Raw genomic sequence first — 26877 nt, 5'->3', positions numbered from 1 at the left:
AACTGGGGACTTGACCCACTGCTGCCAACCTGCCAAGGGGGGAGAGGGGAACGCCAAGGGACGACAAGGGGAGGGCTTCTGTTTGCATGACAGCATGATCTCATCCTCTCATCACTGCCTTGAACGCCGTCCCTCTTCTTCCTCTTCTCCCCCTGGTGCAGGGCCCGGAGCGGTGCACGACAGTGGCAACGCAGCCTCCCGGGCGGCCGCTGGCCTCTGCCTCTGGGCCACCCTCCTCGCTCGCCTCCTCCTCGACTTTTGATAAGGGAGTGGAGGGTCCCGGGACGGCCGCCCGGGGACTCCTCTCCGTCAGACGGGCACAACGCCGGAGGACGGGGAGCGGCGCCAAAGGGCCGAGGACGGCCACGTCTCCCACCTGCCGGGATCATTCTCGCCGCCAGTTACGCTGTACAGACCCCACCACGTGCCACCAGACTGTCACCCGCCACCATCGCCTGCCCATCGGAGGGCAATGCTGCACCGAGCCTTGTCTGCCGCCTTGTCCCTCCTTGCATCGAGCCGGCTGTGGGCGATGTGCCCCACGGATGGGGTACAGCGTGGATGGGGCTCCCTGCTGACACCTGGCAGGCGTCTTGGTGACACCGTGTTGGACACGGGTGTGGTGGGTGGGGGCCACCCGGAGCGGTCGCTGGGGACGTCCATCTTGTCGTCACATTGAGACACCTATGCCCAAACAGACCCTGAAGTTGGAGCCCTGCGTCTGCCTTGCACCGTCTCCGTCCTGAATGTGATCTCTCACCACCAAAGCTCCTCCCAGACCATCTCCTCGCTTCTCCATCCCCCGCTGCTTCCCTTCTGCACTGCAGCCCCTCTGCCCTGTGCCCAAGGATGTGTCCCTGCCCAGAGGAAGCTCCTCTGGACCACGGGCACTTGAGATGCTCACTGAATTTCCAGCTCCTTGCTCAATCTGACAGCTAAGGCACTGCAGCACTGGCACTGGGAGGAGGCAGTAACCAACACAGGCAAGCACCAGGCAGCAAACAGAGCCCCAGCTGCAGCTCCAACATGCCTGCTGCCACCCCTGTGTGCCAGGAGGTGTGGGACCACAGAGTTCCATTTTATGGGTGCTTCAGGTCTCCCCAAGGGCTCTTCCTACACTGTTCAGGCAAAAACTTCCGCCTGTCCCAGCAGTGGTGTTTGACCATTTGGCGACAGCTCAGGCTCCACTGGAAAAATAATGGCCGTCAATTTGCTACACCTACACAACAAGGATGCCCTGGTGCCTCCAGCTTGCTGCTTGCTGAGAGGCTCCACTGACACGAGAACATGCGCAGTCAGAACCTTCTCTTTGCTTCCTCTAGCTGCCCTGCAGTGGTCACCTCAATGGGGCTGTGTTGGTTCTCAGCCCGTGGCCCCACAGTGCTGCAATGCTCCTTGCATGGGGGGTAACCTCAATCCTTATGCTCTGGGGCAAGGAAGGGAAGCTTTGGGTTTGTACTCCAGGGACAGAACCTCCTACTCAGCTCCAGAGAAGTCCCGCACAGCACTGAACAAAGTGCCAGCAACAAAGGGACAAAACATGATGGTAGCACACCAAGGAAGCACACGATGTCCCCCCTTACCATGACCTTCTTACCCTGGGGATCTGTCTCCCTGCCCTTCCCTTCTTTCTCCCTCCAAAAGCAAGATGACTTGAGAGCTGAGGCTGTGTATCTTTCCCCATACAAACTGCTGCTGCCCTGTTTTCCATCCTACAGAAAAGAAAGAAAACCCTGGCACAGACCCTGCAATGTGCCACCGCCCTGTCCTCATTGTGGCGGTGCCCTCGCCTCATCCCTCGTCTCTTCTGGGCCTCCTGGGCGTTGCACAAACAAGCACACTTACAATGCTGCTACAAAAGAAGCAGCAGCTGCAAAATCTGCAGGGATGCTCCTGACCCCACGCATGGGACACCGACAGTGACAAAACCCACACAGCCTGAAGGCACCGCTCCAGCAATGACCAGGCACACCAGCTTACCTGATGGGCAGGGATGTGGCACGGTGAGCAGTGAGCTGGTCCTGCACTCCCACCAGCATCCCGGGAAGGAGTCATGAGCAGCAACCCGATCCCATCTGTGTGCATCTCTGTGGAGGCGAGTGGCACCATCACAGGGGGGCACGGTGGCCCACACATCCTTCCCCACGCTCCTGCTCCGAGCCCCCCATCCCAACTCGTTGATCCACAGAACAAACGGCCCCTCTCCACCCAGAAGCAAGGCAGAAGCATGCAAATGTGATCCCACCACAGCAGTGACGCATCAACTGCAAGGAAATAGACATAACCCCCCTGACTTCTACCTGGCAGCTCCATCTCCCAGCTCTCAAAAACTGCGTGGGACACCCTGATGGGCTGAGTGCCCTGCAATGCTCACAACCACGCTTGGCAAAGGATGGTGTCAGCAGGTGGCCCCCTCTTCATCTTTGTTTCTGGGGCTTTCAGATGCATTCCTGGGGCATGGGAGACGCTCGGCAGTGTCACCCCAGTGCCACCTCCCTGCCCCCCTCCAACACCCCCCAGCTGGCACACAACCCTTGCTTGGCACACTACTCCGGTGCCCTATTTCTCTCTCCCTGCAGAAGAAACACTGAACCAGTCCCTGACACGAGGCCAAAGGCTGTGGCATTGCAGAGACAAGACATGACGACTACCAGATGCCCCGAGGTCACACACAACAGCCTCGGGGCCGCCCCGCGCTCCCCGTTCTTCTCCCTCCCCGGGTTGGTTTGGGCTGGCTTCCTTGTCCTCCTCCGTCGGGACGGCGTTCGACTTTCTCGTGCCATGTAACGTGCAGTTGTGAGGAACGTGTTGGCTGTCCGAGGCCGCGGCTCTGCCGTGTGGGTGGGTGGCAGAGCCTCGTGCCATCGCCACTCCCCGCGTGCTCGCCTTGCCGGCGCGCGGTCTCCGAGTTTCCGTCGATCATTGTATTCCAAGGGTGGCTATACTACCTGAGATTTGTGCATGTTACATTGTAGTTGTAACCTTTTCTAATTCGGCAAGAATAAGAGATGGTTGTGATTGTGCAGTGTATCAATAAAGTTTGACGAACTTTGTACCCTCGGGGCATTGCTTCACGGAGCGCATGGCGAGCGCGGGGCTCCTGTGCACTGTGCTCCATGGCAGCCGCATTCAGCTCCTGGCTGCCCTTGCACTGGCACTGCTTCCAGCCCCACGGCTTGTCTGGTTCCCAACCAGGCTCCTTGCTCTGTGCCTCGCTGCTATTTGACTCTTCCCTCATCCCTATCCCCACGTCTGTCCTCTGCTGATGGGTCGTGCAGCACAGACAAGCACATACCTATTTCAGGAGCCCTGCAGGGGAAGGACCGGCTCTGCTCTGTTCACTCGCCTACCTTCAGCAGAAGCACCACTGGATTCTTCCTTTTGGTGGCTGTGTTGTCTCATGTGTCATCGTCTCTTAACAACGTTTGCTCCAAAAAACCTACTTCTGTGCAAGGAATGCCACTGCAGAGGAAATGCTCCTAACAGTGCTTTGCGCCTATCAAGACGTGACTCCACAAGACACAGACAGTATGCTTTCATCAACGGATGAAGGCTACGGGAAGGGACCTGTGCCTCTTGGGACCATTTTCCCATCCCACTGATGGATGCTCTTCAGTGAGGGGCCCTGTTTTCCTGCAGAAACCCCAAAGCTGATATCTCAGAGCTGTGTTAGAGGGTAGGAAGGCTGCTAGGAGCACAAGAGCAGCAAGATGCTCTGGGGCAACGCCTGACCCATAAGGAGATTGATTGCTTGCTCTGCACCTCCCTTTGCCTTTCCTGACATGAAGCTGGAAAGCAGTGTCCTCAGAGCGTATTGCTGAGCCAGCTGCTCCTCATGGTGACAGCCTCCCACAGCCTGCAACCACTTGAGCATATGGCTCTATCAGGGACACCTTGGCTGTGTGCACTGGAAAGAAAGGTAAGTGCTTCCCTAAACACACTGGGAGAGGGGTCTGGGATGGGAGGAGCACACCTGCTCCAGCACATCCAAATGGATTGGGGCTAGGGCAGCACCAAGACTCCAAACAGCTCACCTCGATCGTGGCCATGGAGGTGGAAATCACCCGGCTGGGCCATCCTTCTTGTCTGTGCACATCTCTACAGGTGATACAATGGTGACACTGTCCCTTTGCTCTCCGTCCACCTACCAGCAGCCTTTTACATGCCTCTTAGGAAAAAAACAACAGCTGCACGTACAACCTGCAAAACTGAATCAGGTTGTAGCCATCCCCCATGCAAAACTCTTGGACTTCTTGGTGTGGTTGGTAAAAGGATGACAAGCACCAGTCATTGGGATGCAGTGTTAAGAAGGAAGAGCCATCCAGAAGGGAACGAGCCCTTGCTCCTCCCTTTTTTGGACACTTTTGGCCTCTCCTGAGTGCAATTTTGCTGTGTCACAACCAAGAAGAACAATGAGAGACAGCCTGACACGCTCCCTTCTCTGCTGTGGCCCCAGACCAGAGGGCTTCCCTTCGTGCTCCGTATCATCACTTCCTGCAAGGCAAGAATCACAGCTAACACACTGGGAAACCTGTGGCACAAGCAATAAACCCTGTCCTGAACAACACAAGCACAAGTGGGCTCCTTTCACAACATACAGGAAAGCATCACTAACACCTGGAGCACAGCTACATCCAGAGGGAGCGAGGGCATCTTTCAGGCCATGACATTCATCTCCCTTCACTGAGAGACACAAATAAATATGTATCTAAATAAATACAGAAACACACCCATAAACCAGCATCTCTCTGTCTCTCTCTCCAACTAATTCTGCAGTGCTCAAACCCTGGCACTGTGCCCTCTGACCTCCTGCCTACAGCACTGAAAATATCAGAATTTCAAAAATAAAGGGAGGAGCCCCATTAACCCCAGATGCATCCTTTGGAGGTGGGCAGGGTTCCTCCCTTACCTGCCAGGTTTGCCTTGCCACAGCCAACTTTCTTTTCCTGAAAGCCAACAGCCATGCACTGCTCCATCTCCTCCCCCAGGAGAAGCACAGACACACATCTGTGGCCGTGGCACAACAAATGTGGCCACAGCAGTTCCTACAAAGCCATCACTGTGGCTCTAGCACTGTGGTTGGCACTGATCCCCTCTTTCTCTGCCATCCTGACTCCAGGATGCAGAAAGCTGCATGCATCTGGCCATCCTGCCCTGGAACAGCAATTAAATGCCACGAGCCCATGGGGAAATGCATGGTAGTGGGATGCCTTTGCAACCCTGCCAACAGGGTAACTTTGGGATAAAGCCCATGTACTGGGGGCACCTCCATTCCCACAGGGACAGTATTTGCCACCAAGGGAAAAGACACAAGCAACCCTGGGGCTCACAGCAAGTCCCTTTGGAGATTTTCCCCTTTTTCCAAACAGGGCCTTGCATCCACTGCACTGTCAGTGATGGTGCACTGGTGCCCACAGTGACAGCAAGGGACCCTCGCTTAGGGCAGGGCTCCCTGAAGGATGGGAACAGCTGAACATTTTGCAAATGCTGCTGGCCGCAATCAGCCCAAAGGTGCATTGGGCACTGTGCACACAGGGGTGGGGGTCTCTGTTCCCTACCTTTTCTCCCCGTCCTCGAGGGATGCTCCAACCTCAGGTCCCCACATGCTGCCCGGGGCCGGGAGATGCTGCGCCGTCATTTCACAACACCTCGCTATCCTCTCTGCTCTCTCTCTCCCTTCTCCCTGCCTACTTCTCGGGCTGCACAAACTCAGAGGAGGAAAAAAAAATAAAATATTAAAAGCCCTGCAATCGTTACAGACCAGCTCTGATCCTCACACAACACGCCATGTGCCAGGTGGAGCTCACGCGCCTTGAGAAGCCGGTGGCTACAGTGAAAGCTGAAGACTCAATCAACAACACCCCTCCACGCACCAACAGAGACCAACGCCAGCGCACCAACAGCAAGGTTTCACCAACACCCAAAAACTCACTTGTGACCTGCGCGGCCCCACCGCATCACCTCCAACACCAGTCAGCTCACCCCGGCCCTCTATGTACTCACTGAAGCCTCACCTTGTGTCGCATCACATCCGGGCTCGGCGCTCACCTCCTCCTGCTGCTCCATCCATTTCCTCATCACTGCTCCCTCCCTCCCTCCATCCCAGCAGCCCTCCCCATCGCCCAGCGGCCGCGGCGGGGGCAATGAGCACCACAAGCAGACGGAGCGGCCACATGGAACAATCGTTTTAATGGATAGAGGCAGAGAGAGCCCCCTCGCCGCCCGCCCGCCGTGCCCCCGCCTCGCTGTCGGCCGCGGAGAAGGAAGGGAAACCAAAGGAGGAAAAGAAACTGCAGGAGAGACCCCCACCAGTGAAAAATAAAGCGAGTCGTTGAGGTGCCCTACCCCCCCCCCTCAAATTTCAGCCGGTGGCTCAGCGGTGGGTGCCGATCGCTTCGCCTTCTTTTTATATATATATATATATATATGTATATATATATATACACACACACACACGCACACCCACACACATATACATATATATATATATATATATAAATGAAACTGAGCTATATAGATCTATATCTACGTCCATCCCTCGGTTTGCTTTATTCCACCACCAAGGGTGCGCAGCACAGGGTGATGGAGAGGGACCCCATGCAGCACCTGTGTCCCCTTGTCCCCAGACACCCGAGGGTGGAAAGGTGATGGGACCTGGGCACGTGCGGAGCGAGAACCTCTCCTCATCTCACGGAGGACCAATACACACCTAACTCCATATACAGCATGCAGTAATGGCAGCGGAAGGACCCTGCTGGGAACTGTGGCTGGAACGCTAACAAAAAAAAAATTATATATATATATATATATATATATGTATATTTATATATACTGTATATATATATCCCATAAAAAGATTCAGCGTCTCCCTTCGCCTCGATGCACGGAGGAACTGTTTGTATGGCCGTGGTCCAGGCCGGGTGAGGGGTCTCAGCACAGGGCTCCTGCTCCTCGCCCAGGGACAAGCCAGCACCATCCTCCTCAGAAACACACTTCTCTCCGCTTGCTCTCTCGTTCCTGGTTTTCATTCTTTCTTTCTTTCTTTCTTTCTTTTTTTTTTTTTTGCATCTTTGTTTTTTAGGAACTAAGAGTTCTAGGCTCGTATCAGAAAATATAATTAATAAAATGAACCCTTATCATTCACGATGTCCGCGTGGCGTACGATGAACGTGGCTCGGCACTGCTCTCCTTCCTCCCTTTCCGTTCGTGGCGGTGTGGTGTAACTGTTGAAGATCTATATATCTATACATATATATATATATGTATATGTGGATATATATATATATATTTCAGAACACAAATGGCGGCACAGTCCATGAGAAGACGAGGAAATCTCGGCCAAGAAAAAAACCTGCGCATACGGACGGAGGGGCTCCGGGTGAGCGGGGATGGTGAGGGGACCAGGGCTGCCCCATCCCCACACTGACCCACAGCAGAGAACGACGAAACGGGGCAGAAAAAGGGGCAGGCGAAAAAATAACCAGAGGAAAGAAAAAGACTCAGTCGCGTTGCGTCTTCAGCAGGAAGCCTTGGATAATTTTTTTTTTTTTTCCTCCCTCCTTTCCAAATTCCCTTTGAATTATTATTATTATTATTAATTTTTTTTTTTTTTTTTTTTTTTTTTTTTTTTTTTGCGTGTTTTTCCTCTCTCCCCCTCCCCCAGAAGGCCTGGCCGGACAACTCTCTCAATTCTTATGATTATTTTCAGAAACAGTGAATACATCTTCTTCCTCTCCTTTCTGCTGTGGTGGTCGTGGCCGCCTCGGGGCTCAGAACTGGCGGGCGAGCTGGGCGAGCGGCAGGGCCAGCAGCCAGGCACAGCTGCCTCGTCGCCACGCACCGCTGTTGCCATCGTGCACTGCACCGGGGCCTGCGGGGGGAGAAACACCCGCACTGTTAGCTGGAGGGAATGGAGGGGGGAAGAAAACAACGCTGCTTTGTGCCCCGGTGCTATTACAAACACTGGGGTCGCCGCCGAGAGCTGCATGGTGCAGCCATTCCCATCCTTGGGTTTGGGATGTGAACCCCACCACGGTCCTGTGCTGGTTCCCATTTCCCATCCCCAGCCTATCATCTTGGATGCAAAACCACAAAGCAACCTCCTCCAGCTCCTCCAAATGTTCTGTGAACTTGGAGGTGATAGCTTTCACCCAGCTAAACCAAAAGTACCACCAAGGAATTGGACTTCATCCTCTGACCTGGGATATCATGTAACACTGTAATTCTGTAACTCTGTGACTCCAAGATGACTACGATTCTGTAAAAATCACCCAGGAGATGGATGATGAGGCACTGGCAGAGGATGCCTAGAGAAGCAGTGGGTGCATCGTGCCTTGAGGTGCCCAAGGCCCTGGATGGGAACCCGGGCAGTCTGAGCTGGTAGGAGGCAACCAGCCCACAGTGGAGCTTGGTCCCTTCCAACCCAAACCATTCAATGATTCCATGTGCAGCACTGCACCCAGCTCCTGCTGGCACCCAGCCTCCCCAGAGCCACCTTGTGTCCCTCTGCAGGAAGGATGAAGTGGGTTGTAAGGAACAGAGATCCCCATGCTTAGGCAGACAGGTGAGGATCTCAAAATATGCCACAGAGAAGGGCTCCCAAGTTGGTGTTTTTTGGCAGAAACACCCCAAACTGTCCTGCTCAAGTGGGACCATGTGGGAGGATCAGATCAGTTCTCACTTTTGCAATCCCGAGAGATGTCCCCTCACTCAGGGCACTGAGGACCACTCTCCATCAGGTCTCCCTTTTGCAGCATACTCTAGCACCCCTACAGACACCACTACCCACAGAGCCCTAAATCATGGTGGGACTAACAAGCTGGGCAATGGGCAGCTCTGGAACCAAGAGCAGCTTCGTGCTGCCTCCAACTCTTCCCAATATCTTGAGATCATCCCACTGGCAGCCACCAAGTGCACTACAAATGGAGCCACGTGGCTGCAGAGCCCCAGATCAGGATGGTGGTGGTCCCCAGGGCAAGCGATCGATCGATCGGTAAGAGCAGCAACGCAAGGAAGAGCACCCCTACCACATCCCGAGGCAAAAAAAAGGCACTAAAGCAACACTAAAAGCATCCTAGAGGAAGAAGGACTGGCTGCAGCACCACTGGGCAACAGGACCACGAAACCATCCCTGCCTGCATCCTGGAGACAGGGGGGAAGAGAGCAGTGGAGGGGACAGTGGGGATGTGGCATGCAGAGGTGGGAGGTGGGCATGTTAAAGACCCAAACAGAAATGCAGCTAAACGCATGTGGCTACAGTTAAGCAGCAATGGGGAAGCCACGAGCAGCCCCAAAGTTATCACTGCAAGAGCTGGAGCAATGGGGTTTAGGGGAGCTGCTCCCTGGATATTGCTGGAGGGACCCACAGGGACAAGGAGCAGGGGGATTGCTGGCATTGCAGGCTCATCATTACTGACCTTTCCAGGGTGTCAGAGCGGTTGTTGTCTCTTCTAAAAATCAAAGAACAAGTCAAGGTTAAGGCACAGAGGCAATGGCAGGCTCAAGGTGCTTTGCTCAGCCTGCTCTTGGCATGGGAAAATGCACGGTCATGATTGCTATAGGGCCTCTGTCCTCCATCCATGTGGAGCTTCCTGGGTGATGTTATTGCAAACCCTCTGGGAATCCACATGGATTGCACAAAAGGGGAGCAGTAGAGAGCTCTGTTCCTTTTTTTTTTTTTTTTCTGACTCAAGAAAATTATTTGATTCCAGAGCACTTCATCACATTAAAGACAGCATCAAATGAGCCGCTGAATTAGGTGGAAGGCCTGTAATAAGAATTGCTACGTGTTAGATAAAGCACCAGTTGACCTCCCTGAAAAAAAAGATTAAGGAAAGGATTACAAGATGTATTCTGCACTATCCTCAGTTGCAAGGCACTGGAAACGTCAATGTGCTGACGTGGATTAAAGCTCCATTTGGGGGAGGAGAACCCTGAATAGTTCACTCAGCCTCAAGGAAGAGGGGATGCACACAAAACCGTCCCCCAAAACCACACAGATTGGACATTTCTCCTGCAACAGGTAGCACAGCACTTCACTGGGAACCGTAAGGGGATTTGGCTCCCAGCTGGGCTGCACACAAGGTGATGGGGCCACGTTCCCATTATGGCACGAGCCACTCCAAGTGTCTTTAATGGAAGAAAATCCAGTAACTGGCAGCTCTCATTAAACCACCAGCAGAGAGAGTCCTTCTTAACTCAGAGGCTTCTTGTCCAGCCTGCACTGTGCAACCCTTGAATGGGGTCCCAGGATTATGTGAGATTTTCATCCCATAAGCCAATACAGAGATTACAATCACACAAGTGGCCCAGGCCACGTGGGACACTCGGTCCCCAGGGCAGGACAGCATGGACAGAGCCATGTGGCCCTGAGGTGTCCTGTCCCTCTCCCTGAAAAACAGAGTCATTGGTGACCAAAATTACTGGAAAGCCCGATGGGGAAGAAGCTGAGATCGTTTCTAAGCAACCCTAATGAAGGCTTAACAGCCAGGTAACAACTAATGTCTGTCACTTACAGCACCAACTTTTTCCTGCAGAAGTGACTGTGATGCTCATTAACACCCAAGGTTGGAGCGACCTGGGAGCTGTGGGCACAGCCCTGAGCACAGTGAGGGAAAGAGATCTGTGGGGAAAGTCAGTGCAACAGCTGGTACCCACAGAAGATGAGGATGCAAGCAGCACACAGGTGCTCACTGAGCCCAACATGTATAAAGGAGCAGACGTGATGGGCAGTGCCTTCTGCACAGATACGGGGGGACAGCAGGAAAGAGAGACCACATTTCCAGAGATGTCTTCCCAAATGCCCTGCTGGTACAAAGTGCTAATTGCTATCTTGTTTTCCTTTTCTTAATCACTGCACACCTACAATCATTGCACACCTACAAAAGCAGTGTCTTGCTCTACCACAACCCTGCCTTTCCTGCAGAAAAGGGGTCTCTTGTAACCTCTCTAGGCTTAATTAAATAACTCACACATTCTAGGAAAGGGTTTGCAATGCCAGGAGCAAGTTGGTGCTTTCCATTAAACCCTCTTTGCAGTGATTAATTCCATCCTGTGGTTTGTTTAACATGGGCTGCTATTAATGTCATCCATGAACACTGCTACCCATGGGCAGGAATGCCACACCGTGCCTCCCCTGGGTTTCCCCCTGGGTGTCCCCAGCACAAGGTGATGTTGAAGAGGTGGACAACAATGCACTTTGCACACAATTGTTGCAAATCCAAAGTGGGCCCAGAACTGAGGGTGGGTCATCATGAGGAATGATGCTGGGAGAGAATGGAGGCCCCCAAGCCCTGCTTCTCCTTGGCATCTGCCAGAGCAAGGCAATGGACACCCGTAGCTAGACCCTTGCTTTGCACTGATGCCCAAACACAGCAACAGTGCCCAACACCTCTAAGCAGTGCCCAGTCAGGAGGGTGGTTTGGAGGTTTTGATGCTTCCCCTGTGCTCACCCACACTCTGTGTTAGAAAGGATGAGTAGGAACATGCATCACTCCAGAAGCCCCAGCTTTCCACTGCAGGTCTTGCACACTGGTGGTCGCTCCGTTAAGCTGTGCCTGGTCCCCATCCCAGCCCCTCAGTGCTGCTCACCATAAAGGATCATGCTGGCGTTGGTGTTTCCTAGCTGGTTGGAGGCCACGCAGGTGTAGTTGCCGTAGTCCTGCTCAGAGACGTTGAAGAAAGTCAGTCGGGAGAAGAAGGCTTTGTTTTCCACCTTCAGCCCTTTCTGTCCTTCAGCCAGCCTGGGAGGAGAGCAGAAGGGGTGATGGAGATGGCACCAAGAAAGAAGCATCCCCTATGATTTAGGATGAGAAGTACTGCCCTTAAGTTGCATCAGGACAGGTTCATCAGGGTGGATATTAGGAACTATTTCTTCTCTGACAGAGTGATGCTGCACTGCCCAGCTGCCCGGGGGTGGGGTCACTGTCCCTAGGGCTGTTCCAGAGCAGTGGGGATGTGGCACTGAGGGATGCAGGCAGTGGGCACGGTGGGATGGGGTTGGGACTGGTGATCTCAAGAGATCTTTTTCAACCTGAATGATTTTATGATTCTACGGTTCTGTGAATCCCAACCTATAGGTGTTGGAAGGTCCTGGATCTAAGCTGGCTTTGCTCTGGGGGTTTTTGATGATGAAGGGTGAAGGGGGGAAGGGTCAGCTCCCACCCCCATGGGGCACCCCGGGCTCTTACCGCTTGTCGTCTTTGTACCACTGGAAGTCAGCGGAGGGGACGGCGGAGGCTTCACACATCAGGATGCCCTTCTGCCCCACCGGCACACCGGTGCTCTTCGCATCCGAGATGTACGGCGGGTCTGTGGGGAGGACGGAGCTGGGGGTTGGTGCCTCCCACCTCTCTCTCCTTTTCTTTCCCCATCTCATGGAAGGAGAAAAATCATCTCCGAGCTTATGCCCAGCTCCTGCAACTCTTGTTCTGCTGTCCAAAAGGGTTGGGCAGATGGGGGACCCCAACCACATCCCTGCATCCTCCAAGGACCAGCGCTCCCTGATGCCCAAAAGCTCCAGGGGTGACCAGAATGGAGTCTGGGGTGCTTGGAGGGTCTTCACTTTTGTCTACAAGCACAAACAGTGCTGCTTTCTTCCTCTCTCTCTCCCTTTTTTCAAAACGAAGAAATGCCTATTTACTGCTCACTTCCCTCCTCTCCCCTGAGGTTATCAGCACAGCATCTCACCACAGGCAGAAAACTCAGGTTGATGGAGACAGCTGAGGAAGAGGTGGAAAAAAACGGAGCTCGAAAACAAAAAAAAAAAAAGGGGGGGAATAAAAGGGCAGAGCACCACCTGCTTGGAAACCTGCTGCTGCCAGGCTGGGCGGTGGGACCAAAGGCAGGTGAATGCTGCATCTCCTCGGGGTGGGACAAAGTGGCCCTGGGCTGTCCCTGCACCCCACAGCTACTCACAGTTGACGGTGACTTTGACTCTCTGGACGACAGGCGCAGCCACGTCGTTGGAGGCACTGCACTCGTACTCGCCCGACTGCTCCCGCGTGATGCCTGTGATCTCCAGGTACTCATCCTCACTGATGAAGCCCACGGCTGTTGGGTGGAGGGAGTGGGCTGTGAGCGAGGGGGACACGGTGAGCCCATGCCCTACCTGTGGTAACCAGCTGGGACCATGCTGTCACCATGGGCCACCATGCTGTCCCACCCATCTACTGCAAGAAACCCCTGCTAGACCGGTGCCAGATGCACTGGTCCCAGCCCTTCTGACAGCATCACTTGCTGCATATTAATGTCCCCAGTGTGTGCAGGATGGGCAGGGGGTTTTCATCCCATCCCATCTTCCCGCCCCAAGGTGCTGCTGGATTCCCCCTGAAGCCTCCCTCGGATCTTTCAGCTGCACTGAATCGCAGCCAGCTTGCTCCTACACCATCAGTACCAACACTGCCCTTCAGCTGCAGCGCTCTATCCCTCTCCCCGTGCCACTCTATGCTCAAAACCATCCAGCTCCTCCAGCGTGGAGACCTTACAACAGACACCGAGTTACACAGCAATTAGGATGCTCCAGAGAAGCATCTTTCACCCAGGAACCACCAGACCCAGATGGAGAGGTGGCATCCTCCTCCCTTCCCTGACACTTCCCCATTGCCTTTCTCAGCTCTCCTGCAGCTCAGACGCGATAATTACAGCACGAAGCATCTCCACGACCAGTGTCACACTTAATATTCCTATAAATTTTAAACGGTAGTCCTTGGTACATATGTGTGGCAATTGGTATCATATTTTAATTAAGCTTGCCCTACACCATCTGAAATTAATAATAGCTCGAATTACCAGTGTAATTTATAAATTAACATTGCTGCAGCATTAGGAAATAAATTAACTCTGGACAGCTGTTTCCAGGAGTGAGTGCCAATGGCAGCGAGGCCAAGCACAGGTCCCTGCTCCCAGGGGATGTGGTGATGTGACCAGCACAGCCCCGTGTGCACTGCTGTGACCCAAAATGCTGTGGCTTGACATGCTTGGGTGGCCAGCCGGGCGCATCTTGCTCTTAACATGTGCATGAAGACTGTATACAATGAATGTTGCCTGCGTGGCACGATACCTTTAGAGCAGCTCTTCGCCCTGGTCCAAAACAGTGAGCACAGTCACACACTGCCCATACAGACTGCTTTGAATGCAGCTGCTTTGAGCACGTGCATAAATGCAGATCTGTGTATAGGGCCGGAGCCTGATGTGTTTTCTTGAATGCCACATCCTGCAGCAAGCACCCTGGGTACCCACTGAGATGCTGATGCCCAAGCTGCAGTTGCAGCATCATCAGCACAAACCCCAGCCCCGCACTGTGCCCACCCCCATCCCATGGACCCCATCCAGGGCTGAGGTGAGTCCTCTCATGCACACAGCCCTGATGGATGGCTGCCATCCACCTGCAGCATCCTCAGCCCCGCGCCTGAGCTCCCAGCAGAGCGGCTGGCAGTGAAAAACCGCTGAGCTCATCAGCACTTAGCACAGCAGAAGGGCGAGATATGAAGGCGTTACCCCAAAATCGATATCCTTTGGAGACACAAAAATTACAGTTTTATATCCAGCAGCAGTTTGCGCAGCAAAAAGGAGAGAGAGGGAAGGAAACAAGCTGCCTGTTCCGGCTGACCTAGAATCAGCTCTCAGTAGCACAGCGCTGCCTGCCGATGGAATTACGACACAGCTGCAGCCCTCGGATGCTCTGCGTGCAGATCTGACTCCTGTTTGTGCAAAGAGCCCAATAAAGCTCTGCTTCCAAACTCAGCAAAGGCCCTTCCCCAAATCATCACTCGCCAGCACTGCACTGCTGAGGTTTGATCCTGGAGCAAGGCAGCGAGGGCGCGTTTCATCACCCAGCAAAGGACTTTGTGAAGTGACGGCCAGGGTCAGCCTGCCACCTGCAAAAGCTGGGGAAGGGAGAGATGAAGGCTCCCAGCCTTTGTGCCGGAGTAGTGCAGGAGTCTGACATCAGTCAGTGCCTGGTAATCAGCTTCTGGAGGGACAAAATGCAAAGTTTTGGGGTCTGGCTTTGTGCCATCAGCCCTGACACGCAGAGCCTGCAAAGGTACCACCATGCAATGCTCTGCGTGCTATTGCTGAGATGACACTAAGATGAAGACCACTGCTGCTAGGGTCCCTGTATGGATCCAGCCTTATTAGTGCAGCAATCCCACACCAAGGTCAATGGGAGAGGAGGGTCCCTTGTACACAGTACTTCCCCCTTTCTCCCTTACCTGCTTTACTTTCAACATACACGCAGAGGCCAGCTTAAGCAGCTACGTACACACAGGCACTGAAGTGGTCTGGACACGAGATGCCCTATTGCACCTTTGCAGCAATGACAGATTTCTGCCAGTCTGTACCCGGATGGAGGCACCTGCTGAGCTGTGCCCCATCTCCTTTCCCTGCCTTCCTGCCAGAGCGCTTAACAAACAGGGTGCTCTCCACTTCTTGCGTTTTATATTGAGAGCTGCTTCTGATGGGGAAGTGGCAGTAAATAAAGAGCGAAGCCATGCGGCTTGTTATGTGCTGCTCCAGCTGAGAGCACTGGAAATGAATGGGCTCAAAAATCAGCGTGGTATGTGAGGAAACAACAGCTCTGGCTCACGTCCCCTCCTGCACAAAGGACATGGCAGGAAAATCAGCTCCATGCACGCACTGCTGCCCCATGGTTGTTGGGGCCCTCAGTGGCTGGGGATGCTGATGTTTGGGGACACTGATGTTTGGGGAAGCTGAGCTCCTGAGGCTAAGGATCAGGGCACCACCAGCCCAGATTCTGGATGGGAGTCATCCCTCTGACTGGTCTCACGTATATCAGACTTCTTAGGGTTGCTCTGCGGGTCTCCAATGGTGCAGACTCCTCCTGCCTCTGCAACTGCTTGGAGCTCAGCAGCCCTAAGCCAGCAGCAGCTCTGCAATGCCCGGAGTGACTTCGGGAACTTCTCAGGGCTGCCTCTGCTCGAGCACAATTAGCTGCTGAAATATTGCAGGAATTAATGGCACAGCGCTCTCATCTCCTCGGGAGCTACAAAACCAGCACAGCCAGCACCCATTATTATTATTAACAATAATAATACAATCCAGGCCAGAAATGGAACAGCCATTGACTGTTCAAAGGCACAGCACCTCACTCCTCTGCAGAGGGTGATGACCTAACCTGGTGCAAACGGGGGCACGGGGAGCAGCACCGGCAGGGCCAAGGGGCACCGCAAAGCAGAGCAGAGCTTGGCCCAGCAGTGCTGGGACAGGGGTGCTGGTTGGACCACGGGGGTGAAACCCTGCTCCAAGAGACATCCAAGCAGTGCTTGGGGTCCTGCACAGAGTGGATGAGATGACATGTGGGGAGATCAGGGGCCTCATCTATTCCTTCCTTGCCTTTCTCCTTCTTTTGCTTCCCCTTTGCTAGGCCTGACTGGGTTCCCCTCTGCCTCCTCCCACCTGTTAGTTTCCACTGAGCCTCTGACAAGATAATAACTCACCAGAAAGCAAACACATGTTCCCAAATTAATTATGTGCCGCCGTCCCCCAGCTCACAGCATTGGGGTCTCTGGGCCACGTCGCTTCCCGTTACCCTGGCTGAGCACTGCTGCAATGCCAGCATCAGAGCAAGGCAATGCCAGCCCTGCAGCAAGCTCTCCTGTTTCTGTGCACCTCTTTGCTCCCGTGCATCACACCAGCTCCTTGCCTTTCTCCTGCACTAATCAGGGCACAGCACACGACACCCAGCAAGCTCCCAATGCTGCAGTGTGCCCACACCACATCCATGCGCCTTGCTCTGCAGACCTGCCATATTCCTACCTCTGTGGATCTCAGCAATGGCCCCGCTATGGGTTTGGGCTCCCCATGGTTGCCCAGATTTCCAGTGCTGCTCCTGAGTCATTGGCCATGCACCGATCGGGCTAGCCTGAGAATGGGAATATTTTATGGAGATAATTTTATTAAAATGTTTACAACAATGCAGATATTGACATCTAGCTTCAATCAATAGCACAATTTATTGTCCTTCAAGGTGAACATTAAGCCAAGCTGCCCATTAGTCAATATTTACCTCCAAGGTCTATAAATCTTTATACTGGCTTCAGCAGATGTTGACAGTGGCCGATTCCAGATAAGTAAAAGTAAGAGTGTGAAACATTGCTCCTTTTGGAGGTGAAATAGTAACTAGTTAATTACAGCCCCTACAGCAATTCTGAGCTATCAATTTATGGCTACTTCTGGCAATAAAAATTAACATCGTGCAGACTCCCGGCTCACAGTGACGCTCTTAAAACCAAGAGCCATCTATTTCACATGTCACACCGACACGGCGGTGATGGCCTTCTTATAACAGTTTATAGTAAATAAATAAAATATACAAAGGTAATAAGAGGGAATTGCCAGCATCCGAGAGCTGACTCCCCCCCTTCTCCTCCAGTATGGAAACACGGTGTGGGTGAGTTAGCAGCAAAGCAATGCTCCTCTGTGCAGGGAAGGAGGAGGAGGAAGACGAAGGAACCCCCTAAATACCACCATGCCCCAAACCTGACTGCAGAGTGACACAGCCCTGTGCCCCTGGGTGACGAAGAACCAAAGCTGACCCCATCCCATGCCCTTGGCCAAAGGTTGAGGAGGTTCCTGCTGCCCCTTTTATTGTTCAGCATCTCCCCACTACTACTGACTGCTCATTTAGCACATCACGAACCAAGTTCAGGCACTGCAAGATGTTCCCTTGTTCTTTCGCTTGGCCGATGGCACTGTGACAGCAGCATCACCTCCACTCACCCCAAGCTCTGACTCCCCACGCTCCAGTGGAGGAAGACGTGGGGTAATTAACCTTCTGGAAACCATCCAAAGCAATCATTAAAAGATGATTTCTTCAAGATTACCCTATCGACCCAGGAGGGCACGGCTCTGTCCTTCCTTCCAAGCACACTGCATCCCAATGCCACGGGCTCCATCTGCAGCCCCTTGGAGGGGTGACCCTGTTACAAAGCTTGGGGTGGGGACAACCATAAACCATCACCCCGCTCTTCTTCACCCCTCAGAAGCTTTTTCAAGTTTCCTGACAACAAGGAAAGAACTATCTCACCCCACACACTGGTTATTTGTGTTAATTAGCAGGATTCCAAGGGCTGCTGGTGCACAAAGCCACCAGGCCTGCTGCTCCCACATCATCTCTGCGGGCTGCAAAGGAAAGGGACGTCCTGCAACAACTCAGATTGCCATTAAACAGATGCACACACCACATCTCCCTGCTCCCTGCAGAGCCCCTCGGGTGCCACTGCATCCCCATGCCATGCAGCAGCCCGTCCCGCTCGCCTTGCCGCTGTCATGAGATGCAGCCGAGCTGCCCATTGTATCACCATTGTGCTGAGTTTTTAGCTTAAAAGTCCTTGAAAGTTTCCCACTGTGACTAGTCAAACAAGATCTTTTTCACTTTCCCTCTCTTCTGTGCTAACAATATTTATACTCATTTCTTTTATTGAAATCTATCTGCCGCCTGTTCTATTAAAGCTGCCTGAGTGGCAGCTCCTATTCTCCGGGAGCCCGCAGCCCATCTATTCTCCAGACAATGAGGTACAAGCAGTCTATCTTCTATTGTGCTTCCCGGCCTTCAGCTCTCAAATCTCCCATCTCCAAAAGGCATGTCAGAAGCGCTGAGATGGAGAGGATGGGGATCCTGGGCTGCCCTACCGAGCACCTCACCACCACCAGGGGAGCTTCAGGTTGGGTATTAGGAAAAAATCTCTTCTCCAAAGAGAAAACACAGGCTGCCCAAGGGAGTGGTGGGCAGCCACTGTGGAGGTGCTCCAGAGCCGTGGCGATGTGGCACCTGGGGACGTGGGATGGGTCAGGGTTGGGGATCTCAGAGGTCTTTTCCAACCCTAATGATCCTATATGGCTGTGACCCCTGTGATGACCTGGGGACACGTCTCTTGTCCCCCAGCTCTGCACATCGTGACTCTGTGCGCTGCTGCTCACACATGTTTGTGAGCCTCATGCAACTTCTTTGTGCGCAGGAATAAAAAAGGAGCATTAAGCCCTTTGTCTGCAAGTAGTAGTTCATTGGGAAATAAAAGGATTATGGAAATTAATATTTAAAGAAACAAAACACAACAACTCAGGGACCAACCACCCTTGAAGGAGGCTCTAACTCAGGAGTAAACGAGCCACACAAAGCACCACGAGCCGAGCTGACAGTGGGTGACCGTATAGCACAAGGCTCCTCTCCCTCCCTGTCCCCACTGCTACCCCCAGCCCCAGCCCTCCTCTCCCTTCCTCCCTTCCCTTCCTCCCCACTATTTTCCCCCATTGCCGCTTGCAAGGTGAGAGAGGACAGCATCGCCAGAATGAAGGATTCTCCTGCATGCCCTCTCCCAGCAGCGGCCCTAATTCATTTTTCATGGCCCCTCGCAGTGACAAAAGCCGCTGCTTCTCTCTTGTAAGCGTGCGCCATGCAATAAGTCAAAGCTGATGTGCATTTTCCCCCTGGGTGCCGAAGCTGTGCTTTTGATTTAATTTGTCCTGTTGTTTGGCTCTCAGCCTTTGCTGGTGAGTTCCTTTGGAGAGGCAGCAAGGTAGGGCCCCATACACGAGGAAGGGCCGCCTGACAGATGGGGTACAGTGGGTAGTGTTTAAATAATTTGCTGCGATGATACCGAGATGTTGGAGAGTGACAGATGCTCCGGGAGAAAATCACTCAGACAAAGACACGCATCCTGTTTGCAGGAGCTCTGCTCCTCCATTAAATCCTGTTGCAACTTGGCTTTCCTGGAGCCCGTCCCATTGCTGGCAGCTCTTGTGCTGCCTGGAGGAGAAGCAGCGCAGCGCAAGGCTTGGCCCTGGCTAACACCAAGAAGCGAGCTGCTCCTGTTTGCAAAACACCCAAAAAAAATGCCACGCAGGTCCAGATTCACTATCGCAGGTATTGCAGCGGGGATAACGATGGTGAGATCCCCCAGCGCCCTCCAGTCACAGAATCATCAAAGTTGGAGAAGACCACAAAGATCCCCAAGCCCAACCCATCTCACTGTGCTCACTCACAGGGTGGAACATCCCCAGCACCGTCCCTCTTCTCCCCATTTTCCTCCATGCCATTCCAAAATACAGCTGCTTGTACCCAAGACCTTAAAGTCCCCCTGTCTGCAAACCTAAACCCAAAGGCTTTCCCTGCAGGAGAAGCTCTTAGGACATAATTTCAATCCAAAGCATTTAAATGGCTGTAACCTCTGCTAAGCTGCATTTCAGCCGCATTAAGAAAATATCCCGAGGATGGGAAGCAAGTGGCATAAAGGCATTAGAGTGAAAAAAAATAAGCATCAAGTGCTGGCTAAATCCATTCAGAGCGCTGGCAAGAAGTCCCACGGATGTGGGAAACTTTCCCTGCACACTGAGCCTGGCCGCCAGCTGCTGGGGAATGGGGATATTTTCTAATTCACCCCAACTCACCCAGGATGAGGAGCACCCAGCCTGGCTCTTAACCTCAGAACTGGGGCCAGGTGAGGCCGGCTGCCGCCCCTCCATCATCTTTAGCCTGTCTTTATTTTTTCAGATGCTATTTTCCAGCCCAGTGGCCTCGCTCTGTCCCTCATGTTTTATGGCACTGATGTCTCCATTTCTGGAGGATCAGCTGCAGTATTGTGGCTTATGGAGAGCAGCCGGACCGGTGGGCACGGCACCTCTGGGGGATGCTGTGATCCCAGGGAAAGCAGATGGGGAGTGGGTCTGGGGGCTGCATGGTGCCAGGAACACCAGGGTTGGGTGATGCTGGGCAATGGGAGAGACTGGGAATGGGATGAGCACCCGACAGGCGGGGTGGGGAGGGAGCAAGAGGCACTGCTATGTAAGGGAAAAGCCATTCTAAATAACAGCAGTGTAGCACAGGAAGGGGAAAACCCCCGGGCTACAGCATTGCTGCAGCTTTAAATTATATAAAAATAAAGGAGAGGGAGATGGAGAGAGAGAGACCGTGAGGAAAAAGAATTGCCATTGTTTTACCAAGCAGATGGGAAAGTTCAGGGATCAGAAAAAGACTATTATTATCTTGACTCGGCCGTGAGAAGATGGGAAAGGAAGAGGCATTTTTTCTCCCTGCAGCAAAGAGTGCCATGGCAGGAGTCACTTCAGCAAGGAGCTGGACAGAAACACTGCTCCACGATCTGGGCACAAACCAGGATCTGCTGTTTGTCCCCTTCCCACCAGCACTGATCCAGCCAGATGCTGCACCCTGCATTGCTGTTGCACAGCCGGGCAGCGGGCATCCATCACCACCTCCAGCTGTGCCACCCTGCCTGCATGGGGCCAGCTGTGCTCCAGATGTGCTCACACAGCCCTCTCTTCCATCACAGCACGCCTGTGTGAAGCTGAACTAGAAGCATTTCAGCTTCCTGCCCATGGTAGCACGCTAGAGATGAGGAAACCCACTGGGGTAGTGGAAAGGCACAGCCCCCGACCCCATGGTGCTGGCCCAACACCAGGCTGACTTACAACATGGAGCACACACCAGTGTGGATTTTTCCTTGCCAAGCACCAAGGCTGTGGACAGAGATCATAGAATCACCAAGGTTGGAAAAGACCTAAAAGCTCATCCAGTCCAACCATTCACCTATTCCCAATAGCTGCCACTAAACCACATCCCTCAACACAACATCCAGCCTTTCCTTGAACACCCCCAGGCTCGGTGACTCCACCACCTCCCTGGGCATCCATTCCAGTGCCTGGCCACCCTTTCTGAAAAGTAATACTTCCTCATGTACAGCCTGAATCTCCCCTGCCGTAGCTTGAAGCCATTCCCTCTGGTCCTATCACTAATGACACGAGAGAAGAGGCCGACCCCCAGCTCACTACAACCTCCCTTCAGCAAGTTATAGAGAACATATATGAGAGTTATAGAGATGTGAGATGGAGAGGTGATGGGCTCAGGCTATGCAGGGAGGATCAGATTGGCTGTTAGGAATAATTTCTTCTCCAAAAGAGTGGTGCTGCACCACACAGCTGCCCAGAGGGTGGTGGGGTAACCATCCCTGGGGGTGTTCTATTGCTGTGGGGATGTGGTACTGCAGGATGCAAGCAGTGGACACAGTGGGGTGGGTTGGGCTTGAGTATCTCAGTGGTCTTCTTGAATGCTAACGATTTTATGACTGTATGGAGGAGCAAAGCTTGGCTCCACCAGGTCTCAGTCATCCTTCAACCCATCACATCCCTCCCTGCAGTCTCTCCACCATTCCCCAACTTTCCCCTGTCTCTCCACCACACTCTGCATGTTTTGTCCCTCCTCACTCCACCACATGCTCATTCCCTCTGCCCATAACCCTTTCCTTGCCCTGACACCGCTGGTCCTCCTTCAACTGCCTCCTCTGCATCTCCCACACTGTGAGCATCTCAACCCCGGGAGGTGGAACAGGGGCTGGCAACCTGCCCTAACTAATCCCGCAGCTACTGACTCCTCGTGCACTTAATATTCACGACAGAGAGAAACATTTCACGGCGAATTGGACGCACATTCAACTGGAAATGGAAATTTTATGACTCTTCTCACTCCAAGCCGCAGATTACACCAGCTGAGAAAACATGGAAGCAAATGAACAACCTGTGAACTGTAAAGTATATTAATAATGAAATCACAGCCTGGGAAATGAAGGCTTTATACTGTTTATATTCTGCTCCATTAATAGAGAGCACTCTCGCTGGCTCCGCCCCATTAGCCAGCAATCTGCACAGAGGAACAGCACGAGGCAGGCAGGGGAACGGTGGCATGGGGACAGGGGACAAGCCTGTCAGGAGATGCCAGCAAAGCATCTCCCACCTGTGGACACCGGGGTGCACTGGGACTTAATGCCTCGTTCATGGGGAAGGAAGGGAGCAGAGCGTGATGCTGGGTAGAATGGGGTGAATTTCAGGTTGGATATTAGGAAAAACTTCTCTGAAGGAGTGGTGATGCTCTGCACGGCTGCTCAGGGAGGTGGTGGGGTCACCGTGCCTGGGGGTGTTAAAGAAACCTGTAGATGCAGTATTGAGGGACATGGCTTAGTGGCTAATAATGGTGGTAGGCGGATGGTTGGACCTTCATGATTCTACAGATTTGAGGGAAATCAGCTCTAAGACAACCAGAACGTAGCCAGCAAAGTGCTGGCACCAAAGAGAGCAATTTTCACATTGCCTACGTGGCTGCAGACCCTTCCCACCAGCGGAGCACACGGTGGGTGAGATGCTGATGGTGCTGACCCTATGGTCAGAAGAGGACGGATGCACCAAACTCCCTGCAACCTCCCACCCTCTCCCTGTACCTCCAAAAGCCACCACGATGGGGTGGGAGGACCTGGCCCATGTGTGACACAGCCCGGCCAGCTCTCTCCTCCCCCAAAACAACTGCCATGGCTTATGCAAAGCGCATCACAGGAGCTAAAACCAGACGAGTTTTCTATAGCTGAAGCGACCTGGTGTTGACAGAATGGGGACGCGTTTCCACAGCTCAGATTTTTATAATAATACCTCGAGGGAGTCTCTGGCAAAGTTTGGCCCAAATATAATTAGTTTGCACAGCTATTAGGGGCTGATAAAAGGTTTTAATTTGTGTGGAGATCTCTCGCATCTCAGACACTCCCGTTCCTTGCTCTTCCTCTGCTTCCAAATGCCAGCCGAGTGAAAGGCACATCCTGAGCCAGCGACACAAAGCCCTGCACGAACCAGGCAAGGAGGGAGAGCTCTAACTGCTAAAGAAGAGACAGAAAATCCAGCGAGCCGATGCTGTCAGCACATTGGGGTTTTTGTCCGCACCGGGAACACGTGGAAACTTCCCCGTCCTGCTGCTGCTGCGTGTATGCAGGGCTTACGAGATTGTCATGCAAATGGATCGGCTCGGGAACGAGACAAATAAATCTCCTGTACTCTTCCTGCTATCGCTTTGCACGGGGCTGCGGCTCCCTTGTGCTGGGCACGGCGCAAAGGCAGATGGAGGCCTCTTGCAATGCCTCGGGAAGGCGGTGAGCAATGGGATGAGCTCAGGGGTGCAGACAGCCGTCTGCTTTTTGCTTGCGAAGAGCATCCCAGGTCTGCGTGCATCCCCCAATCCTGGGGAGCTGAGCACGCTTTGCCTCTGGTGAGGAGGGAAAGAGTGACACTGCAAAGCTGTGCTTAGGGAATATGCTGAAGCACAGAGTTGGGTTTTTTTTTCCTTCTTTTTTTTTTTTGCTCCTTTCTGTAATGGAAAGGCATTGCCTCATTTGTAGCTGGTAGGGGTCTTGTTATTTTTGTACGAAAATGCATCTTGTAAAGGCGGCTGTGCCAAATATGCAAACAAATCAGCTGAGCGGGTTCATTTCCACCATGTGGAGAAACAAAAATATTACTTTTATATATACACACACGTAGGTACATAATCTCCTGTTGCTTTACAATAGCAAGAAGAACAAGGGCATCACATTGGAGAGGAAAGACTAAGAAGGCCGTGCACAGTCAGCACCCAACATGCATGATGTGTTACCCAGGATTAAGTCACTCCTACCCCATCTTGCTCCCATAGCAGGCTTTGGGGGGCTAAATCTTCCCCCTGCTCCTGGCAGGATCCCATTGCAGCCTGCAACGCGTGCACAAGAACTTTGCAAGCCAGCACCGCCTTCACCTTGGCCAAAAACTGCTGCCTGTGCCACACTGGTACCAATGGAAATAAGCCACCAGTGACCCTTCTCCCAATGGATCTGTCCGGAGTGCACTGATTAAATGCACATCAAAATGGGTGGCAGATTTACAGGTTAACAATGATTTAGTGGAGTGCACCGCAGCCAAATTAATGCCGGCTATAATGTAGTTTACCTCATTAAACAATGCACACCAAGATCCTGTCTGTTGTAAAACAATTGGTCTCTGAAGCCTAGTGTTCATCTTCCAGGGTTGCTGGGAGATAATAAATGGGTAATATTCCGGCGATAATGGTAATGGAGTCACGGCTCAGAGCTAATATTATGGCAAAGCAGTAATTATTTCAACAGTAAACAAGGGGACGGTTAAGCTGCCGACAGGATTGGAGCCTGTTGAAATGCTTCAGTTAATTTAGCTGGAGCCCAGGCCTGCAGTGCCTCCTGGAAGGAGGATGAGGGTTGCTGGCTGAGCCTCTGCAAGATCCTGGGCATTGGCCTCTGCAGGCAGTCAGGGCCTCAGTGCTGGAGAAAGGCCATGAGATCAGGGGAACACATACAACAAGGCAAGATGGGATGTCATGTCTGACAGAGCAGCCAACCCAGTCCAGGTCAACCCAATCGAACCCAAACAAGCCCAACTAAACTTCAGTCAACCCAGTCAGATTCAACCCAGCCTCACCCAACTCAAACCAATAGAACTCAAACCAACTCAACCTAACTCAGTCCAACCCAATCCAACCCAACGATGCAGCTCTGGGTTGGTTCTCTGCTTCAGCCACAAGAGGTTCAATTCCTTTCCTTCACATACCGCTGTTGATGGCCCATACAACAAAAGTCCTTCTTCACAAATTGGGGCTCACACCCCTACCTCCCCCAAGGCTGCAGTTGGCTCTGGTGTTTGCTCAGCTCAAGAAGATGCATACAACTAAATGTCATCTAAATACAGACAAGAAAGGCAAGACAGGTGCACTGGCCTTCTCCAATGCCTTCTGAACCTTCAGTAAGAGCCAAGAGACAGTGTAAAACCATAGATAAGATCCAGGAGGAACATAGCAATAGGCACGAATCAGCTGCTCTGTGAGAGCCATTTCCCTGTCAAAATGACCAGCAGAGAGAACAATTCTCTGTCATTAAGTGAAAGTGGTTGTATAATCAAAAAATATTAGGCTGTTATAATCACAAAATAAACAAGAGAGTTAGGCAAAGTAGACTATGACAACAAAAGAGAATAAATGGAAGGCTTACCCTAATGCTGGGCTCACCCACAGAACTCCAGTAGAGGCGATCTCCAGAAGAGATCCTTCCCCCCTGGCAGCCAGCTCTTAAATAGGTCTAGGAGGGGTGCAGCCAGGCAGCACAGCTGAATTGCCTTCACCTGTGCTCCTCATGGCTCACCTCAGGTGATCAATCAGAGGTTCAGGCCGTGACTCAGCAGCTCCCATACAGTGGTAACTTGAGGCATGGTTACAGGGAGCCCTTCCTGGGGACAAGGGTTCCCCTTGCTTCTCTCAGTGCCTCCTTTCTAGGCTCTAAGGCATCTCCTGCCTGCAGTCCAGAAAGGATCTGGAAAGATTAGGTGCAGCAAGCAATGCACTCAATGGACAAACATCTGAATGGAGGGGACGTGCCCCCTTCCTGGGGACATGCAACTCCTCAAGCTGGATGTTTTTTCAGCAGCTTTTCCTTTTATTTTAAGCCCTGCCAAGAGCCAGAGAGAATCAATAAATCCAAATATACCACACTTCTCCCAGAGTCCCTCCGCTGCTTTGCTGCTGATGTATAGACAGACGATCTCGAGAGACCTCTGCCACATCAGGCCACCATGTCTCATCTATCTTAAGTGCATATACAAGCTGTGATTACTCCCACACCCAAGCACCTCACGTCCTGAATGCATTTAGCCTCCCCTCAGCCCTGCCAGGCAACGGACTGCTGTCTCACCTCTCCCAGGGAGGAAGCAGAGGTTAACAGAACTGCTCACTGAGGACAGCTGGGTCATGGCAGGATGGGGCCCTCCAAGCATCACATCCCCCTCCAGGTGCTGCTGGCCCAGCAGCAATGCAGCACTGTGCTTGTGGGGCAGGGCTGGGCTCCTGCTTTCATTGCCGAGACTAATCCTAAGATTAATGAGGGATTCCTGCTATAAAGACCTTTTGATCAGCCCTCTTATGAGTAAATACACCATCAAGCCAAACCATAATGTTTTGCTACCCTGGCAGCCTCCCTTCTTAAGCCTTACACCAGAATCCATCATACTACTGCAATAATCAAACAGCAATTAGAC

At 52.7% G+C, this 26877-nt stretch overlaps 2 protein-coding genes across 18 annotated transcripts in view; one reads left to right on the top strand and one right to left on the bottom strand.

Moving 5' to 3' along the window:
* The window catches only part of LOC125703581 (opioid-binding protein/cell adhesion molecule homolog), a 290009-nt gene extending 286954 nt beyond the window's left edge, over window positions 1-3055 (top strand). For all 6 annotated transcript variants that reach the window (XM_048968245.1, XM_048968244.1, XM_048968246.1 and 3 more), the window contains one exon: window positions 162-3055. In XM_048968245.1, the coding sequence (XP_048824202.1) occupies window positions 162-262 (101 nt within the window). In that variant the 3' untranslated portion in view covers window positions 263-3055. The remainder of the gene's footprint in view (window positions 1-161) is intronic.
* A 111-nt stretch (window positions 3056-3166) lies between these two features.
* LOC125703580 (protein CEPU-1) overlaps window positions 3167-26877 on the bottom strand; it is a 315707-nt gene continuing 291996 nt past the window's right edge. For 10 of the 12 annotated variants that reach the window (XM_048968235.1, XM_048968236.1, XM_048968233.1 and 7 more), the window contains 5 exons: window positions 12916-13050; window positions 12189-12309; window positions 11590-11741; window positions 9417-9449; window positions 3167-7870 (listed from right to left, as the gene is read on the bottom strand). In XM_048968235.1, the coding sequence (XP_048824192.1) occupies window positions 7770-7870; window positions 9417-9449; window positions 11590-11741; window positions 12189-12309; window positions 12916-13050 (542 nt within the window). In that variant the 3' untranslated portion in view covers window positions 3167-7769. Of the gene's footprint in view, window positions 7871-9416; window positions 9450-11575; window positions 11742-12188; window positions 12310-12915; window positions 13051-26877 lie in introns of those variants that run through there. The other 2 variants (XM_048968230.1, XM_048968241.1) reach the window with 2 other exon arrangements.

Source organism: Lagopus muta, chromosome 22, assembly GCF_023343835.1.
Source record: "Lagopus muta isolate bLagMut1 chromosome 22, bLagMut1 primary, whole genome shotgun sequence".
Taxonomy (NCBI): domain Eukaryota; kingdom Metazoa; phylum Chordata; class Aves; order Galliformes; family Phasianidae; genus Lagopus; species Lagopus muta.
This window is presented reverse-complemented; position numbering and strand designations above follow the sequence as displayed.